Source organism: Pygoscelis adeliae, unplaced genomic scaffold, assembly GCF_000699105.1.
Source record: "Pygoscelis adeliae isolate BGI_AS28 unplaced genomic scaffold, ASM69910v1 Scaffold15, whole genome shotgun sequence".
NCBI lineage: Eukaryota > Metazoa > Chordata > Aves > Sphenisciformes > Spheniscidae > Pygoscelis > Pygoscelis adeliae.
The window spans coordinates 4142387-4164173 of NW_008824988.1; the positions used below are offsets into that span (position 1 = coordinate 4142387).

The 21787-nt window shown below is 38.7% G+C and overlaps 1 protein-coding gene across 4 annotated transcripts in view; it reads right to left on the minus strand.

Moving 5' to 3' along the window:
• Positions 1–5943: 5943 nt before the first annotated feature.
• Positions 5944–21787, minus strand: part of TMEM106B (transmembrane protein 106B) — a 17034-nt gene continuing 1190 nt past the window's right edge. Inside the window, exons 1-9 of one of the 4 annotated variants that reach the window (XR_663711.1) lie at positions 21674–21754; positions 18597–18818; positions 15477–15540; positions 14061–14220; positions 13124–13264; positions 12987–13036; positions 11516–11626; positions 9063–9116; positions 8270–8301 (exon numbers count right to left, since the gene is read on the minus strand). Coding sequence is in view for 3 of the 4 variants with exons in the window: in XM_009326102.1 (XP_009324377.1) it covers positions 8163–8301; positions 9063–9116; positions 12987–13036; positions 13124–13264; positions 14061–14220; positions 15477–15540; positions 18597–18816 (828 nt within the window). In the remaining variant the exon portion in view is untranslated. Of the gene's footprint in view, positions 8302–9062; positions 9117–11515; positions 11627–12986; positions 13037–13123; positions 13265–14060; positions 14221–15476; positions 15541–18596; positions 18819–21477; positions 21551–21673; positions 21755–21787 lie in introns of those variants that run through there. The other 3 variants (XM_009326102.1, XM_009326104.1, XM_009326103.1) reach the window with 3 other exon arrangements.

Consider the following 21787-nt stretch of genomic DNA (forward strand, 5'->3'; position numbering starts at 1 on the left):
CCAAACCTAAGCTATTTACGACAGACTTCATGTTTAAGAAATAATATATATCCCGGTAGAAGGTAAGCCTCCAAACTCATTAAAAACATAGTCGGTCTTTACCTGTTGTTTTTCTAGATATTACCATCTATCGAGGTAACGCTTATATCACTCCTCTGAACAGTGCCAGAGCAAGTCTTGTGGTATGATGGTCAGAAGAAAAGTCAAACAAAGGCAAATTACATTCATTTCTCAACCTCAACTATATTGCTAGGGCTGCTAGAAGTACTACTTCCTAAAAACCTCTCAAGAATGATATACATCATTACCTTTCAGGTATCCATAACTGCAGTCAGTGAAATGTTAAATTACAGTGACGCCGAAGCTCCTTAATCAAGTCCTAGTTTTACTGTATTAGGTGACTCACTGGCTCATGAAAAAGCAGCTCCATGATGGAGCAGGGTCAACTCCATAGCACCCATGACAGCTCATTAAACTGTGTGGCACCTGCTACCCATACACAGGAAACACGAGTGGAGGCATCTCAGCTCTCGGGCTTAGGAGGCAGGGATTCCTGGAGAAGGAGGGGGGGAAAAATAAAAAAGAAGGGAAAAAAATCAAAACAAAAATGTAGAGGGAATCTTTACCTCATCTGGCATCAAGAGACTTCTAGCAAAATTAAATGTGTGATTTGGTATTCCTTAAGTTGCCAGATAGACATCATCTTCACACTGGAAGGCAATTAGTGTCATTCATCACTAGTGTACCCAAAGTCCTCTCAGGTGAACGTATTAGCACAAAAACATATCCCAAGTATGTGCTCAGTTACATAGAAAGCTGTATGAAAATTTGAGAAGAGGAAGGCAATCTACAGCCAGCCAGGGAAGTTTCCAAAATCTTTCAGAAGTTTCTGTCATTGTCAGGTCTTTAAAACGAGGCCATTTTAAGATGTCAGATCTTTCAATAGTTAGATCTCAAAAACATCTACATCTGGAATAGCAATTTTTGGGTCTTTAAATTTGTCCAAATTCACATTTCCCTATTCCCACCTGTCAGTGTACTCCCTTTTAATCTTCTTCACACTCTCCAGCTGGACAAGGTGGTGTTTGAAATTTGCCTGGTACGAATTCGCCTTTGTACTCCCGTACCTGCTCCGGACGGAAAAAACAGGAGACGAATCCAAGTCATGTAGTTTGAAGTATTTGGATCAAATAAAACTGTTCATTGCTAAAGACATAGTTTTGCCTTGCTGTCCCCTGACAGGTAGAACAAAAGAGAACCAGTTCTTCACATCTCTTCAAGCTCTTATTTACACATCGCAGAATACTGCTTAAAGGTTATTGTTCTCCAATTTATAGTGTTCAGTAAAGGGCTTGTCCAAATAGGGAAGTTTGGACAATGGTTATGACAACTCTGGGAAGGAAAAAGGACTATATGAAAAAGAAAATAGCAAGCATGACCACAGTTATTTTCCCATCTAAACTTAGTTTAAAAGAATATAAGCCTTTTTAAAGAGATCCACAAACTTAAACAAAACAGCCAAAAAAACCCCTACACACCAAGACCTGCATTATCCATATCAGAAAACCAATGTAGCAGTTGTGAATATACAATGGGTTTCTCCAGGAGAAACCTTAAAATCCCCCACTAAGGTGTTCCAAAACGTCTATTTAAGACTACCTGTAACATTTGAACATCATGGGCATTTTGAATGTTTCAAAGCCATGTTCTTTGTTGTCCAGATTTTAAAGGTTAAAACTTTTAGGCAATAATGGTTCCTTAAAATAACTTCGCAAATAGCTGTACTGGGTCTGGCTGGGATGGAGTTCATTTCCTCCACAGCACCCCACGTAGTTGTGTTTTGGGTTTGTGGCTAAAACAGTGTTGTAACACACCAGTGTTCTGGCTAACGCCGAGCGGTGCTCACACAGCACAGAGGCTTCGTTTTTCATTGCCACCTCCTCTTTTTCCCCCTACTCTGCCCAACTGTGCAGTGACTAGGCTGGGGGTGGGTCAAGAAGCTGAGAGGGGACACAGCCAGGACAGATGCCCCCAGCTGACCAAAGGGATATTCCGTATGGGAGCATGCTCAGCAACAAAAGCTCGGGGAAAGGAGGAGGAAGGAAGGACATTTGGGGTTATGGTGTTTGCCTTCCCGTTGTAAACACCTGCCTGTGGATAGGAAATGAATTCCTTATTTTGCTTTGCTGTGCACACGCCTTTGCTTCCCCTATTGAACTGTCTGTTCTGACCCATGAGTTTTCCTGCTTTTGTCCTTCCGATTCTCTCCACCATCCCACCAGGGGGAAGAGTGTATGAGCAACTGGGTGGGGGCTCACCTGCCGGCTGGGGTCAAACCACCACAACAGCCTAGGTTTTTAACTCGGTTACTTTAGTAGTCCAGTCAGACAAGAGTAATTCATTCACATACGGTGCTTCGCTTTCAGATACTCCAGTTTATTACAGACTTAACACAATAAAACATAGTATAAAAAAAAGTAGATTGCCAAGTTTTCACACCATGGAATGCCAATAGTTACAAAAATTGAAATCATACCATTGAAAATACATGAAAGCTTGTGGGAAAAATATGGGGAGATAGGGAGAAAACTTGTGGGAGATAGGGAAGGAGGAGAGAAAAGTATTATTAAGTCAGTTTAAAAAAGAGATACATGACCCAAGCTTTTTTTAATAGAAAATTTAACATCATTCTTTGAGTCAAACAATCCTGTTTAGAAACATATGTTCATAATGAAGTTAACTCCAGGTTTTGAACCTCTAAATAACAAGATCCTTTGTCCCAGTTAACTTACATGAAGATAGCTTCTGTGTCCTACAAGTCACTCCCAAATACCCCTTGACTTCAAGTGTTTATCATGCTTAAGTTGATAGATTGTTTGCTACACAGTTACAAGAACAACAGTTTACAATTCTTAAGTTACAAAAATAGGTATCACTCATTAGTATTTCTATACATATCTCAAGCTATTATATGCACACTCTGTACAGTGGATGTTAACAGTGGTTAAGTTTGCTTCCTTAAACAAAACAAAAAAAGAACTAAATCACTGACAGTCAGACCCAAAATATTCAGGCACCGTAATATACTTGCATGTCTGGCACTAAATATCCCTGCCCATACAAAGCAAAAGCAGTTTCAGTACCCAAAAGACACATGCATCCAGGTTGTAAGACCGTTACGATGGTTGGTGGAAGAGGACAGTATGAGGATCAGTATGTTACTGCCACCGAACAGTCTCACACTACGCTGCAGGGCCCGACACCAACTTTCATTGTACAGATTCCTTGCAGACAACCGTTCCTGTCCGACAGGCCTGCCTACAGGCAGAAGAGGAGGTTTACACGGCAAAAGCTGTAGGGCAGCAGAACAAACTACCCCAAGCTACCCCTCTGGTAATGACCAGAATTCCCCGGCTAAAGGTAAAATAGGAAGGTGACTTCTCAAGTAGACAAACACCAGATGTTTTTGCCATACACAAATTATTGTTTTCAACATGCTTTGGTTGGGTTTTGGCTTGGGTTTTATTCCTCCTCCCTCCCCCAAAACAAAACAAAAAATCTGGACTTTTTGGCACGATCAGGGCCAAGACTAATAAATGTTTTGCTGGTTGCAGTAGTCCATTATTGAAGTACATTGGTTGCACTTACATTACTTATCCCTCCCTTTCAGAAGTAACAGTAAGCCTGGAAGCATTGCTAGGGTTGTGGCATTTTGTTAGACAGGCAAGTAAAAAATTTAGTTCTTAGAGGTATTACTGCTAGTCTTACTTATCTCTTAACTCTTGAAGTCCAGTCCAACTGATGTTAAGCTTCACGTAGCTGCCCAACTCTGAAACAAGTCACCCATTTCAGAAGATGCTGTCTGGGAACAGATAGATGTCCCACTACTGATTTGGGGGGTGGGAAGAAGAACAAAACCACAACTAACTCCCCCATCACCACCACAAAAAAAGGAAGCCTTAAATACTGAATAAGAAATAACACTATTTTTCTTTTAACATTTTCTGAATCTAGAAATCTCTCTCATACTACTCCAAGCACCATCCTTTCCATCATGAGGGCACAACACTTCAGTCAGATGGTTAAAGACCTTAACAGTTCAATTCAAGCACTGAGAGACTCAGTGCTTAAATGGTTAGCTTTATACACCACACGCTAAAAAGCCCAGAGTCATGTTTGCAATGTACTACTATAAAAAAACCTTATTCACTTGCAGAACTTCAAGGACAAGTTGGAGCAAAGTCAACTAAGGCATGTACTTAAGTCTGCCAACATAAGGCTGCAAAATATAAACACCACAATGTTAATATCAAGGTCATGCACGCATCAGAAGTGCATTAAGAACTTCAAAGCTATACCACACAGGAAAAAGATAGTTATGCTTGCCTTCATGAAACATTAAGAATTAAGCAACTATCCCCTAAATATCAAGATGAGTAAACAAATTATAACTGACCTTCTACAGGCTTTTCCCCACACCAGGAATTCAAGAGAAAGTGTCAGGTACTACATCTTTTAGTAAGAGCGCTTCCCTTTAAGTCTCTCCAAATGCATATTTGATGGTTAGATCTTTTGAGTTCGTTTAGTGGCTTTATTCATTCATTTATTTTTAAAGCATCATATTTAAAATGTAAAATAATTTTGTTCTCCAGGTCAGAATGGCCAAATAGCCAACATTTTTACTCATTTAAGTGTTCCATATGAATTTACCTTAAGTCATAATTTTGAAATTTTACAGTTATTCTATACAGAATACCTTAAGTTTTGTTTTTCAATGGTGCCATTATGGTGCAACATCTGGACCACTGTTTTAAGAGATAACTAACAGAGCTTCCATTTTAAAGCGGAACAGGTTTTGGTACAGGAATTGCTGCAAAACATTCAAGTGAAAAGAATTATACTAGAAATAAACCCCTTGAAACACAACGCTACAACGCCAGTATGGATGTATTTAATAGTATTTGAAGATTATGGGGAAGCTACAAGTGAAATACGAATCACTTCAGAAAACATCTTACACACAGGAAAACAAACCAGAAAAAAAATTACGATTCTTCAAGTTGACCTTCTGGAGAGAATTTGTACTTACTGATTTACAAGGAACTGAAAGGCCTGCCTTTTTTATTTTAAAATAAGATTAAAAAAAAGTGAAATAATTACAGGTCTGTCACTCAGATCTATTCTCATAGCTTGTTTACAAAGTTACATGAGTTAATACTGACTTCCTTTGCTCCCTTAGCATGTTTCCAAGCTCAGCCACAGAAAATCAAGTCTAAGTTAAGTATTCAAACAGATGTCTTAACTACTAATTTTAATATAACATCTCTTCAGATAAGCAGGTAAGTTCAAAATCTTGCCTTGTTTGGTTAGTAATATGCTGACAGTTTTGCAAGGACATACTAGCACACGTGGAACCTTAAGCTTTTGATTCTCCCGTAACTGACGTAACTTGAGGATTCTTCAATAGGATCTTTACTCCAGCCTTTATTTTTTAAGGTGAGAACTCTTAGTCATTCAGTAAGTCTACATCCATTACATATCCCAAATGACAGACATTAAAAATAAGAGTTGTATCTTCCCCCTGCTGCCACATTCACGGAAAGAATAATTCCACTCATAATTCTTTATTTTAAATTAGCCAATACCAAGAATTTCATGCAACATAAGGTCCACAGATTTAAGTACGTATTTTGCTCAGCATGTCTGCCAAACTTTCAAAGGTCAGTCTGAGACTCAATGCTGCATAAACAGTGTAATCTTCCCCGCCATGTTTGTTCAAGCAGCATTCGCTACTCTCACCAAATAATTTTATCCCTGTGCCATTCCAGTTATTTTAGATTACCTTTTATCCTTTGAAGAAAAATTTGTTTTAAATTGATATAAATATCTGCCTAGAGCAGGTTTTTTGTTTTTGTTTTTTTAAGTAGAAAAAGAACAAACAAAACACAGCAAACCCAAAACAAACAAAACCAACAAGTGTAAATACTTAGGCCTAGAAGAAAAAACCCATATCACTTGCTGGCTGACTTCAGATCTGACATGGTTTAAATCAGAATTCTCTTCCTACCCTCCAATATAAACAAATCTTTCTACAACAGGTAACAAACATAGTAGAGTTTACCCCTCTGCTTCTAACCAGCTCCCCACTATCCTGGTCTTTAGTTATCACCTATATATACACTCAGACCATCAAACAAGCTTCTGCACACATTTTATCAGCCACAGGACTGAACCTCATCTATACTCTAGGAAGATTAGAGTCAATTGTGAATTAGTTTCCCTTACGATTGTAAGCTGTAATAAAGAATGTTTACTTTTAAGTGCCCAGATTCAAGAATAATTTTCAGAATGTAACTACAGTAAGTCATCAGAATTGACTATTCCAGTTCCAGAAGTTCGCCAAAGCCAAAAGCTGACATCTTCATCTTACCAACAATTACATGAAACTGACAGTTTAAGTTCCAAAATTTTTCATAGACATTCAGAGTAAGTGCTCATAGCATTCAAACAGAGGAAGGTTTTTTTTTTTATGTTTACTTCATTTCTTTTAAATCAGTCCACCACCAACACTTCCCCCCCCCCCCCCCCAATTAGGTCCACCTAAGAAAGGCCGATAAAGAAAAGAGTATTAAAGACATGTACCTTCACTGAAGTACTGGAGCATAAGAGATTGTTAGTTGCAAGAAGTTACTCAGCAGCCTTTTTCCATAGTGTTTATTGCTAATTCATTTTATATAGCTTATTTCCAGGAGATGGGCAGCATAAAAACTGCAACATCTATTTTAAAAAATATATTATTCGTTACAATGCAACAGTCTCAATAATACCTTCTTACAGCTGCATCTTATCTAATTCAGAAATAAAACAATCCTAATCTAGTTAATTAAAAAGTTTTGTACCTAACCCTCAGAACAGTCAGCCTTCAGAAGTCAAGCAACTTTGGACCCAAAATTTACAATCACCATGTTTGATAATAACCCCGGAAATTCTCACTGTGCAAACTATCCTACTGAAACTATTTAACAGCTTTGTTATAAGTCAGTCGCATGATTACATCGGCATTTAGTCTCAGAGAAAGAATTGCTTTATTCTCCCTTACATAACTTTGATGTGAACTGTGAGTGCTCTGGAGATTCAGATAACTACTGCATTGCTTACTGAGCCTGCACACTAAATATACACGCCCCAACATATTAACACTTACAAGTAGCTTAGATACACAGTACATTAAAACAAAAATGATGAAAATTTACATCAAGCTGCCCAAACCCATGCTCGAACAGTTTCCCACCTAGTTCCAACTGCACAATCTTGATTCTAATAGCTGTACTCAGAAGTTTACTAAAAAACAAAGAAGAATGACACCATCAAAGTCTTTACCCATTCATTTTCAACAGTCTTAAATTTTTCCTTTGTCAGTAATGATTCTAGGGGTTGGTTTTTGTTTTGTTTTTAAACCCAACTTTAAATCTAACAACATACATTCTCCTTATAACATCCCAGAGGTAGCAGGAGGGAATATGAATCAAAAGATGCCAGATTCTAGAAGCTGCACATTCAAGTATAGTGTCATCCAAGAGAGCTTCCCTGGCTTTCACAGACTGCATGTCACCTCTAATCACGTATAGCAAATGAAAAGTAGAATCCCAAAATAAAGAACTATCAGCATTGGTTTACCAATAGAAGTTTCACACCCAGATACCTCAAAGTAATCTTGTTACTTAAGTAGTAATACTGTCAGTTTCAATAGTCAAATATCAAGAACTGAAGTATAAACTTAAAATTCATGAGTATCAATTTTTCTAAAATGCTCACATTTCACCTAAACACAGACACACACACAGTTACTCTAAGTTGATGTGCCACACTGTAAGGAAAGGTCCCAATTCAGTTCAAGAATCTGATATTCCCCCTCTCCCTCCCACCACCCAACTCAACAGAAGTGCTTACAGTAATAGAAAGCAAACAGAAGGGGAAAAACACAACATTTAACAAGTGCATCTATATACATTTTGCACCTTTTCCCTCCTTGCATCTAAAGTGAGCAGGTCACCACGTTCGCTATGCTTTACATGCACATACTCTCCACGTAGTACAAGTCCTATTCAAAGGATCTCTGCAAGCATCAACAGCAGTCATTCCACACTAACCAACAGATGCTTTTATTGTGGAGGCTGAAGTACATTTAAATATTCTGACTGGCCCAGCTGGTAGGTTGTGTTTCCTCCACAGTCCACATACTGGTATCTCTCCTGGGATATTTGCTCAGAGTGGCCGAAGTAAGAGGTTGTCACCGTCACTCTTAAAAAGACAAAACAGAAGAGATTTGCTTTGTAAGGGACTTCAGTTCCCTATTCTAGAGATTAGTGTTTCTACATTACTAGGGTTTTTAAGGAAAAAGTTCTGGAACAAAATATGTAACATTATTAAGAAGAAAATTTTAAATAAAGTTAAAACAATACTAGTTTACCACTTCAGATTTTCTCCATGAAAGACATGTGCTTTCCTGAGCACAGACTTTTTCTCCTAAAGATGATGGTAAAGCTGAGGTTTACTCATTAATACATTGCTTTCCAGGGAGAAAGCAAATGATGATTCGAGAAGCTACAGCCACAGTCGTTCTACACCTTCCCCCCCCTGCAAAACCCAAACACCCCACCATGTTGCTATTTATGCAGTCACAAAAAGCAGGCTCTGGCAGAGTACCAGGAGCCTGTAACCACTTGAAGATCATGAAGATCTCAGCAATTTTTTAACAGTGGCTGATATACAAACTCATTTCAAACTATGTGAGACCTTAGTAGCTCCATGGCTACAGTCCAGCTGCAGAGCAGATACAGTAGTAACAGTTCCACCTATTCAAGTGTCTTTACACTACCAGAACCTGTCAAAAGACACAGTTCAGTTTCAAGAACTATGAAGCTACTACACTAGAAAGCAAGTTGATTTCATTTTATCTATGATGCACAGACTCCAGAATTAACTATTTCTGAGTAATATTTCAATGAGAATTATATGGCTTTTAAAGTTGTTTCCAACAAATAGGAAGTTTCCATACTTACTGCATCATCACTACTATGTTATGCACTTTGATAGATGCTAAAGTACAGAAGTCACTGCAAAAAAGAAAAACAATTGTTATATTTGCATCAAGCTTTTACAGGTAATTATCTAAAAAGCAAGAATTGTGGCTTCAACTGGAAATCCTGCTGTGTATATAGAGACTATAGAGTTGCTAGCAATGGCAACTAAAATACTTCTTCAAAAACACTGCCTGTGACTATATACTCACCTAGGTCTACTTTTATATACATAGTCTTGCTTTCACGTGAATTATATTCACATGTGCTTGCTTACATGTAATGCTTGCCAACAAAAGCATTCTGTGAGACAGCGGTCACTCCATCTTTCAGAAGCTAACCAAAGTTAACTGGAACAACTACATTAAAGCATGTCAATACCGCTTCGTCACTGATAAAGACTTTTACTATGAAGGGATATAGACATAATTTGCAAATTTCACTTCATGTTATCAAATTTATACATAGAAATGAAAATTTACAACAAGAGATTAATGTTATGCCAACTTCAGCAGCTTTTCATGTAAAAGTAGCAATATCTATTAAAAAAAAAAGGCTTGAGGGCTTGGTATTCTTGCTCAAAAATATCAAGAACTTACGAAAGTCCCTTTTTTTTTTCCACTCATCCACTTTTGTATTACGCAAAGTGACCTTGAACCAATCTGCAGAGACTTTGAAGTTATTGTCAGATTTATTGTTTTCTTGCAAGATACCCTTTCAGACTTACATTTCCTGACATGCACCTACATACCAGTTATACAGAGCACTATGTAAGCGTATACTTTTTTCCCCCCTCCTTAAATCAGTTGCTCTTGGTCACAAATTTACCAGCTATGGAATGAAAGGCATGTGATCAGTGCAACAAGATTGCATGGCAGCCACCCACAATATTTGCATGCCATTGTCATTCTTTTCCCCAGCACCAACAAACATATGATGAACTATTAAAGAGTGAATGAACACAGGTGATTCAAATTATATGAAAATATGAAAAAAACAGTTCAGTATTAAAAGTTGTTTTATATTGGTATCTATAGTAATGACAAATATCTTGATTTTTTTTTCCTGCTATGCTTAAAACAGAATTTAGTTAGACCATAATGCCAGATATTCTCAGTTATTGTAGTTTTCTAATCCAAAAATACAGACAACCTGTAACATAATATAAAGCAAGCTCGTATCCAACAGCACATACCGGCTGACAAGCAGAGAGGTACAACACCAACATACTATTTTTTTAAGTCCAGATTATCTGGAAATAAATCTGTTTAAAAAACCCCAAAACATACAAACCAACTAACCACCCCCCCCAAAAAACAAACAAACAAACAAACAAACAAACCCAAACACGCCACAGCACAAAACCATAGCTAGGAAACTACACTGAAGGTGAACTCCACATTGAGCCAGCTCTCTAAAATAAATGGGTGGAAATGCCCTGTATGATGCTGATTTCATCATACAGGTCTGCTGAATCCAGATGACTGTATGCAGACACTTCAGGTGTCTAAGATCTCCTGTATTCAACCTAAGCTGATTTTACAGGACACCTGCTCTCCAGAATCCAAACAACTAGCTAGTTATGACTAACACAAGGCCTAAATTGACTAGCTGGGGAAACACTGAAATGTGTTCCTATCTCTACAATACTATCTGTATTACAAAGATTATCCCAGGGCCTTCACTGGAAAGTTAAGTATTTGTATATGGAGGAAAAGCCCAAACACAGTAACAAATACAAAACCCCACTAAGACCAGCTGAAGCTATGTTGGCTGGGTGTTCAAACTAAGGAAGCTCACTTGCTGTCTCCAGGGTTGCTCCATACAGCAAACACAGGCTTTCAAGACTCACAATACAGTGAAAGAGCAGAAACCATCAACAACAATAACTGTCCACAGGTCAGGGAGGTCAACTAATACCAACTGTGTAACATACAGAAAATCTGAAGAAAATGAAAAGCTATAGTTTTGTGTGTGGCTCAAATTCTGTTTAGTACATTTTAAACACATCACAACAAAGCTAGTGGGTGCTACTTACAAGTAGTAGGACTTTGCTGTATTAGTACGTACAAGAACTTAGATCCTGAATTGACACAAAATTCTAGTTATGGGTCTCTTATTACCAGTTATAGCCCATACTTAGTGTCACTGTGCTGAAGCAATGAATATTCACACATGCGTACAAATCACCTATTAGTCTGTTCTTCTAGTAACATTCACAAACACTTGCAGTCCCGAAGGAGGGCAAGTCCACATTACAGACTACTGGTGCTGATACATGACAGTTTCTCTGCCTCTACTCCAAGACTGCACAGTCTACCTCCAAGCTGGACCAGCGAGCGCATCATTTTTCCACACTATTGCCAAGGCTGCAGCTATCAAGCAGAAGAGCCTGAAATCCATTCAGTTCAGGCCACAGGCAGAGCAGCTTTTACCTGTCCGCATCTCTCTACACATCCAAAGTCATCCAGGTTTTTCTAAGGATAGTCACCAGCTTGCAGTTAAAAGTTGCAGCTATTGTCGGGAACAGACTCTCAACAGCATTGCTGAAATTAAGGCCACAGTACTGACCATGAAAGAAGTTTCAATGCATTATTGCACCAAACGCACAACTAGGTAGGTATCAGCATGAGTTCTATGAAGGCCACATTTATTTATTCCTCATGCATCCAAAGGGTGAGCAGATTCACAGGATTCAGTGTTTACATAAAGCTAACTTACGTGCCTTTAAGAGGTGACAGAATCACAGAATCATTAAGGTTGGAAAAGACCTCTAAGATCATCGAGTCCAACCGTCAACCCAACACCACCATGCCCGCTAAACCATGTCCCTAAGTGCCACATCTACATGTCTTCTAAATATTTCCAGGGATGGTGACTCAACCACTTCCCTGGGCAGCCTCTTCCAATGTTTAACCACGCTTTCAGTAAAGAAATTTTTCCTCACGTCCAATCTAAACTTCCCCTGGCGCAACCTGAGGCCATTTCCTCTTGTCCTATCACTAGTTACTTGGGAGAAGAGACCGACACCCACCTCGCTACAGCCTCCTTTCAGGTAGTTGTAGAGAGCGATGAGGTCTCCCCTCAGCCTCCTTTACTCCAGGCTAAACAACCCCAGTTCCCTCAGCCGCTCCTCCTAAGACTTGTGCTCCAGACCCCTCACCAGCCAGAAGTACAACACTTTCTGCTTATTTAAAGTTAGTACCCAATTTGCTATTTCATACCTATTTCAATTTATTCCAACACTTCAAATCTGTAATATTCGCTCCCATCCCAAAGGGGTTGGCATCCACTGGAACTACACACAGACCTGAAGTCTAAGTAGTTAACTCTTTCTGTTCAGTCTGCATTTCAGTGTAAGAGAAGTAACATTTGGGTTTATTACCAAGATATACTGAGCTAATAGTCTGTTGGTCAAATGAACTTTCAGAAGCTATGAATAAAACAGCTGAAAGTTTAAAGAAAAGGCTGTAAACACTGCTTACCATTGTATACACATGGTCTGAAGAAAATAAATACAAATTAGCCCCTAATTTGTATAGAATTAAACACAAATTCCCTCTACCGCCAGAGAAATTTGTGGGAAAGTTACTAGGGAATGTGTTAGGGCACACACCTGCACTTTCGTCCCCCAAACCAGCAGGTCCTAGCTATTGCTAAGGCCTAAAACATTGGGATAGAGATACCATTCAAAGTGCTGAGAGCCGGGTACAGCAAGCCACTAAATAAAACTATTGAAACAACCACCGTTTAAGTATTTTTCATTACTATTGAACTCACACAAAGAAAATGCCACAACAATTTGCCTCTGTAAATTAATTTCCTCTGGCTTTGAAAAAAGTCGTTTTTAGCACCATCGTAATTTTTAATAAGACCCATGGGATATTTAGAGATGAGTACACTTACAACATGTAGCTCATTTCATCTTGTATGACTGTGGGCACCATATAGTCAATCTAAAAAAAAAGCAAGGAAAACACAAGTGAGCAGATTTATATACAAAGATTAACATGTATTCAACTTCGAAAGCATATCCTATTTACCTGTTTCATATCCAGAGGACCAATGTTGGTGATGTTGTTTAGCCGTGCTTTGCCAATAACTGTTTTTGAAAACTGAACTTGGGCTGTGATATTTGCCACTTCAACAGAGTAATAGTTGTTGTTTGTTATATTTAATGTGTTCTGAAAAACAAAACAAAACACTAACAGCTATCCATTCTGCATATCTTTATGAGCACACATTTTTAAATTTGTGTCTGAGACAGTAATACCTAAAATTATGCAAGTATATTTTCCTGCCTTCTAGGATTGGGGGGAAGGGACCATCACTTAACCCCTTTCTCTTTTTTTTTTGCAAACATATCGAACAGCACAAACTTCTGCACAACTTCCCTCCACTGCAAATACTGACCATTTCTTCCTATCCTCAATTATTCCTTCCAGGAAATTTAGCTATCATAGGGTCCTTTTCTCCCATGGCTGCTTTGCTTTATTTAAAATGAGGAACTCTACCAAAAGTCTTTAGGCAATCCTGTATTGACTGCATTACCAAGAAATCAAGAAGCACGTGGAAAGAACTCCTTTAAGTTTTAAGGTGGATAAGATATCATTTTTCCTCAAAACCAGTTGACAAATGCATAATACCAGGACAGCATTTAATAACATTCCTACATACACACACACGACATTTCACCCATATTCCAAAAGTAACGCAGAGAACTCCGAAGTCACTGTTCCTATGAAAACAGAAGACCCAATGGCAGCTTGCAACTACACCTCTATTAGCTATAGCTACAGGAACCAGCCACAGCAGGTCCAGTTACATTTTTCAAACCGGTCACTGTATCTGCTTGTATTTCTTAAGGTACTAACTAAGCTTACCAGTTAGACCACAATTTCTATGTATATTAAACTGTCACAGTAGCACCTCTTGTTGCATTTATGCATTACAAACATCCAAACAGATAGCTAGACTTACCGTAATATTTAGATATATTATACGTCTACCCTGTTCATAAGTGACATATACTGACTTCACACCAATGTATTCAACATCGATTGAGCGAGGAAACAGGAAGAATACAGCCAGCCCAGAAAGTAGTAAACATACAATTACAGAAGCAGTCACGTAGAGCTTTCTGGAGGAAAAAAGAGCACATTTCAGTCTCAAAAGCACGTTAAACAATAGTGGCATGTTATTTTCTTTTAAGTGATAAGGAGCATGTCTAGTCAATACAACTAGTTCAGTCTACTTCTACCTTCCATTAGCTTCCAAAGGGGAAGAAAAAGCTATGCTGCACTTCACGTCTATGTCTCAAACAGAGATGTTACTCTTGTATATACATCAGAAATCAAGTTCCAAAACATGTGGTTATCCCAACATTTGTAACTTAAAGAGGAAAAAGGAAGAGGTAAATATTTATGTGCTTTGAAACATAAGCACTTCCCTCTTAAAATTTATTTATAGCAGAACTTTTGTCATTCTGCAGGACCACAACACACCCAGAAAGAAGAATAAAGCTCTTGTATGCCTTACATGAGATTCTTTGTCATAAAAGACTTTCACGGAAAGTGTTAGACACCTGCTAAGGAACAGGAAATTCACAATTAACCTAATATAAAAGGGGTGTGTGCGTGTGTGAGAGAATTAAAAAAATACACAAATAAAAGGCTCTACTACAGCTCAAATTCTCTCAAAATTAGAACACTAAAGTAGTATGTTTCAAATTTGTACTACTATTACATCAGATATATGATCCAGGATAGTATTATGTGAAGTTACTGTATTTTTTTCCCCTGGTACTCATTTCTGTTTACTACAGAAACATCCAAACATTAAGAAAAAAACCAAAAAGTGTCAGAACAAGAAGCCCTGAGCACTGTAATTAAACCTTTAAGTAGATCCTAGGGAAAAAAAAAAATTCTATATCAGAGTGATGAATTTGTTGATTCTGCTGGCTGCTCAGAGCTTTACAAATGAATTTCTAGGCGACTTACTTTGTAGTAGTGGCCCAAAGAAGTTATCACTTTACTCAGACTTTAACACCGAAGTTATATCTGCTTAGATCAATTAAGATGCTACAGAGTGATAAATTCTTGCATAATTACTGTAGACATTCAGATAAGTATCTACATGAAGAGATCATACAGTGTTACTTAGCTTCATAAGACATACTGTGATGGGAGTATGCACACCTGTTAATACATAACTCTCCAAGTGTTAGAGGTTAAGGTTGATATTACTCACAAGCAGGGTTCTTTCAATACTGAATGCAAGAAAACATTCCAGTAATACTTGCTTGATTCTTCTTGACACTATCTACTTTAAATTGCTGAATTTTAACTAGGAGAGAAGAATTAACTCTAGATTCATGTATCACAACTATTAACTTACGTTCTTCTTGGCCTCAGTCTCTGATCACTGTATGGAATTAACGCTACCAGCTGATTTTCCTGCCCTGGAAACAAAAATACCCTTTCAGAATTTAGACAAACAAAGATTAAGTATTGTTGCAGTCGCTTCAAACAAAGAGCACCCATTATAACTTAAGGGCAGCAAAGAATAAACACTGAAGATAAACATTTAAATTCCAGCTAGGCCCAAGTAGAATACTTCTGTAGCTTATGTCACTTTCTGAAATAGATCATGGCTTACACAACACAGAGGAAAGAACACCAAGCCCTCACAGACCAAAACAGCAACAAACTCTGCCTCTGTGCTGCATACATGCACAGGAGGCAGCATGCCTCTCGCACCATTTCCTCGAGAGAAGCGGAGGTACGTAACAGCTTCCAGCTCTCTATGCCAGACCATATAAAGTCATAGGAAAAAACATTCAGAAGCTTGGGCAGTAAGAAATGATCCAGAAGGCATTCTACATGCACTCTTCTGAAAAGCAGAAGTCAGGTTTGTTTAAGAACAAATACATGCATCAATTTGGGTGGTTTTAGCAACACAAGTTATATATACACTGCATTCGGGAAATCACTCGTATATACAACCATTTCTCATGGGACTGAGCTGCAGCACCCTGGAAGCCAAAAAAGTATCTACTGGAATTTCTCCAAGCAACAAGTTACTTCACTAGACAGCGTTTTTAAAAGGGAGATATCTTAACCGTAGAAATAAAAAAACACAAGCACAGATGAGCTGTTGAAAATACATGGACTACATCTGCCTTTACAGCTTTTGCTCTTTGCCGTGCAAGAAAACGGAATTGAGACTCATCCGTATGAGAACAGAGAGGCCTCAAGATGAAGTTTGATTTGCATTTTTTAAGCCAAATGCAGAATTTGACCAGCATTATCACTCAGCTAATCAACCACCTAGAAGTGATTCCATGCTGAATCACTAAGCTGAGCAAAGCATGCTAAGCAGTTAGTAGTAACATCAACCTTCTAAAAAACCTCTATCAGTTTAAAACAGATTTTCATCTCAGCTTCAATGAAGCATCTTCAACCTTTGAACAAAACAGCACAGTCCTACTTTCATACTTTATCATGCTGAAAAGCTAAATCTGTCCAAGTAGCGAAACACAATTTCACGTGTTTACTTTACAGTTTAGCCATCACATCACGTGCTACAGTATGCCCTACTAGTCATACAGTCATTCTGTGAACACTTAATTTTTCCCCTCTCCCCTTAAAAAGCTCCAAACATGATTTCCCCCCCTCCCCCAAAGTACTGAGGAAAAATTAAAAAGATCGTCCTACTTGTTCTAATAACTCATGTAAAGCTCTAGCTTTAATCACATTATTTCATTAGAATGTATGGACACCATGCATTGTTAATAGTTACTGCAAAATGTTTAATAAATTAACTAACTCACATTTGTCTAAGTATTATATACAAGAATCCTATAGTCAAAGAAATAAGCTTTTGAACATAGGAATCCCGCTATTACTGCATTTTAGCTAGCACTATTTTGAGTAAAACTTGCCATTGATATTATCAAGTATTTCAAGGCAGCAAGCTAACAGAACAAACTTCCTTCTCTATAGTCTTTCAGTTAAGATAATTTTTAGTTGCATAGCTTTTCCACACTTCAAATTTGCTGAATTCAGAGGTACTCAAAGAATACATCATAGTATAAGGTTTAACAGCTAAAACAGAAATCTCTTCCGGTATTTGCAACTGTTTAAATATCCTGTGCCCCCTGCCACTTATTTGCTGGTGAGACAGAAGTATGTGAAATATACCAGAACCTAATCTGACTGAAGCACATGTACAAGGACAATATGGCACAGACATCAGTCAATTTTCCTGACCTCCTGGTCAAAATCAGTTCTGAGAGCTTTTAACACCCAATAATCTATTTTGGATAAGAGTTCTGGCAAAAGCTGTGCTTCCCCCCACCCCCAGCTTTATATGCTGAGCATGACATCATATGGTATGGAATATCCCTTTGGTCAGTTGGGGTCAGCTGTCCCAGCTGTGTCCCATCCCAACTCCTTGTGCACCCCCAGCCTACTCGCTGGTGGGGTGGTATGAGAAGCAGAAAAGGCCTTGACTCTGTGTAAGCACTGCTCAGCAGTGACTAAAACATCCCTGTGTTATCAACACTGATTTCAGCACAAATCCAAAACATAGCCCCCCATAGCATACTAGCTGCTATGAAGAAAATTAACTCTATCCCAGCCAAAACCAGCACAAGTACCAAACATGAAACCTCATCAGTCCCTCCCCACATCAAAGGGAAGATCTTACAGCTGAAACAGAAGGCTGTGCCCTGGCACACTGCATTTGCCACTCTCTTCTTTTGCCCAGTTTCAGATATCCTGCATTCTCCTTTCAAAGGTCTGTTCTAAATAGCTATTCAGGTGGCTTATCATATAGGAGAGAAGTGTAATAAAGCTGAATGTTTTATTAGAAGAACAGGAAGAGCAAAGGATGAGGGCAGCAAGCAAACAAAACAGTTAGGCATGAAGACTAATGCTGTGCAGCCTACTCCTTCCTGAGACAGCCCGAGATCCTATATATTTTCAACTCCCAGCTGGGGTCCTCTGCCTAGCAGGGACAAAGGAAGGGCAAAGGAAAATGAGGGGCACTGACAGCAGTGAGGGCAGAAAATTCACTATAAATGATATGGGAAAACATGTTGTAGCACAGGTCTACTTTTCACTCTCTGTATTTGCAGCTATTTTTCCAAAGTTATCTATTGATTCAAATAGTTTAAAATAGGTAGTTAAAAAAATGCAATAAAATGTCACAAAAATAAAGGTTTGCAAATTCAACTTGCAAGAGCTAGAGTTATGTGCAAATTTAAAGCTGAGAAGCAAGTAACACTGGCATTGTACAGACAAGAGAAGACCCAACAGGTAACAGCCAAAGCTGACTCAACTGGTTTCATTCATCCAGTGTAATCACAACAAACTGCTTAGTGCTAAAAAGTAAAAAAGATGAAAAAACTTCGTCTTGACTAAGAGAGCTATTTGTTATGGATTATTACAGTTACAGCTGCACATGGTTATGAGGTAAATTTATAGGTTAAAAAAAGAAATAAAGAAAACTTACCTCGTGGAATTCTTCCTGTTCCCTGGCAAGTCGGGCAGGTGACGCTGTCTCTTCCTGTAAATTCCACATAGGGAAACTGCGATACATCTCCACATCTGCCATCTTCATTGTGCGACTCTGAGTGAACTAACCCATTCCTCATATTATCAGACACTGTGCCTCCATCATAGCCATCTTCCTTACATGTGTGCATAGGCAGGTGAGAAAGTGATTTTCCCATGTCTAAAATAAAAGTCAGAAGAAAGCTTTCAGGGAGAAGGATTCAAATATGGCTTGCATTTATTCCTCCGCGTTAGGTAACTGCTAGTCTATGGTCATTACTCTGACAAGACTCCCGTTGCCCTCTGTTCAGATCCCTTAAGACCTGCAAAGTGCTAAGGCCCTGTCAAGCTGGCGTCAACCCCAAGCTGTAAGAACCTGAACTAACTGGGAGCTTTGCTCAGATCTTCCAATACGCACAGGTTGAAGGGGGATTGATGAGAGGCTTTTGCGTTAGAACAGTACAATTGCTGGCAAAAGGTTGCAACAGTTTAGCAGTGCTTTTCAAAGGATTGTTATTGTACAGACTTTCACACAACACATTAAACTTTGTGTAAAAAAATTCAAGACTGGGCTCTAGAAAGCAAGTTTGCAATTTTCAGTGGATTCTACACACACTACAGACCCAATTCTAATAAGCTTTTTAGGTTGGACTTGTTTTGAGAACACAGGATCAGCTACTAGTTTCCAAGCTAAAATTATAAATCTTCAGGTGTTTATAAACTGATGATTCCCTTTAACCCAAAAGAGGGCTGATTCACAGGAGAGTCAAGCAAAAAACAGGAGTTACTTTAACATAGCTGCTGGTAATATGTAGCATTTATAAAGACTCGTTAAAAATGAAGTATTACTCACAAAAGCATTTTTGCTACCTATGCAAATTTTAAAATTTTCTCATTACTGTAGCTTTTCAGCCATGACACTGAAACTACCTTGAAACACAGAACACTTGAAACTAATGGCTGTAATGAAGTGCAAATGGAAATCTTCCTAATTTGCAACAGGTGGAAAACAAACTCAAAGTTAAAAAAATAAATCTGTACAGCAGTGGTAATCAGTTGTCCAGCTTATCCCCATAACCCATTTTAGTTACTTAACACACAGAGACACCAGCCACTCAATTCACCAGTGTCTTGGGGAACAGGATGATTTAAAAAGCATATGCAAAACTTCAGTTTTTCCATTGTAAGTGGCATTTTTAAAGCAGCTGCTAGTAATCACCATGCTGATTCACTGAGAAAGGAAGCCCTAAGAGGAAGATTAAGAGAGCTAACCAAGTCAGAATATTTTAAACCAACCACTCAGAACAGAAAGATCTCGGATATGGTGAGGGTAACACGAGCACAACATGAATTCGTTATATTGCCACAAAGGCTAGGTAAATGTAGGAGGGGAAAAGTAATTTGACAAATGCCAACAAGTCCCAGTTACTGTTTCAGCAAATATGCAGCATTATTTTATTCATTTAAGTCACTAAACCCTTACAAGAAGGAGAACTATTTATCCTCATGCTGCTACAGCACTGTTTAAACATTTTAAGTTTGGGAGCCGTTCAGTAACGGAAATTGTTGAATTGAAAAATTAAAACTATTGAACTGTTGAAAAAAATTTTCTGAAAAAGCTGTTGACAATGTTGACGATTATTCCACGTTGTGGTTTTGCTTGCTGTTCTCCTTGTAGCTGACCTACAGTCTTTACACTATGAAACTTCAGTCTTGCAGCTTAGGCAACAGCTGTCACAGTTATCGGTCTGAAAGCTTAAGGATCAATCACTGGTGCTGTTGTGCTACAACTGTATTCAACTTACCTGCTCCACCGGTGGTAGGCTCAGACTATGTCTACATTAACAACCAAATACAGAACAAGCAGCAACTCTATAGAAATAAACAGTTATTGAGGATCCAACATCCACACTATACAAGTTTTTGTGTGTTTACTTCATACTAGCTCTTGTCTAGACTGACAACACCCACTGACAACTGAAGCGCACCTTCTAGTTTTAGCTTCTTCCAAAATGAAAAAAAATTATGCACTCCCAGATCACACTGTGACGTGAACCAAAGTGCAGCAAGCAAGGATGACCGGGAACTCATTTCAAGAGCACACTCTTTATCTGAATTAAAATACTAATGCAGATGTATTCTCCAATGCCAACTGTACCTGAGCTTCAATAATTAGAATTTAATAGTGTTGTTCTACTGCCACTTAGGAGACATATCTCAGTTCACTAATGAGAAAACAGACAACCACCTCGAAGTGAAATGTGTTCCTCCAACATGCTCCCCCCCAACCAAGCACTGAACCTTATTACAGCTGACCAAAACTCAAGAACACTTTGTTCTTTTATCCAGCACTTATATGCTGAACAGTAGTAGTTCTGAGAATATATCATCTTCATATGTGACAGCCTCTATACTGTCACCAAAGTCACAAACCCTACTTCCTTAACAGCTATGCTTTGACCCAGTCTCTCCCTCGTAACTGATGTATACACTCCAGTCTCCTTGGACTTGTCTGGAGTTTCCTTGAACTCACAGTCTGTTAGAAAGAGTTTGGTAAATTAAAAAATGTTGTGGTAAGTGGCTTTTGTTTAAGACATGCCCTTCAGCTTGCTATAGCACTGCAGCATGATAGTACATAGATAAAACCCCAAAAATGTCCTAGGCACACAGAACCACCACATTCTGAGTTACATGCAAGACTCAGGAGAAAAAACTTTTTGCTTATCAACTCAGTGAAACTTTACATGGAGTTAAACTAGATTATTCTTCTTCTCCAAAGAGCTGGGGTGGTATTCTTACCCCTTATACGCAAATATATAAACTTGAGGTTAAAAATCTACTTCTTTTTCAAAACAGCAAAAGGTTTTTAAGCGCGACCATCCTCTGCCCTGTCAGCTGTAGCTTAATCACAAACACCGCAAGCTCCTCCGAAATAGAGAAAGCTGCAAGATAAAGCGATGACTTGGCAGTCACAAGCTCACTCAGCACAGGCAGGCATCTCCAGTGCTGCCTTTCACGACCCCTTCAGAGACCCACCTCTCAGACACAGCCTGCTCGGTAAAGCTGGCGCTGCCAAAAATACAAGGGTCAAGAACCTCCTTGAGATTTACGGGTTTTCTCGCCAGCCAAGCCAGAGCGGCAGCTGCTCTC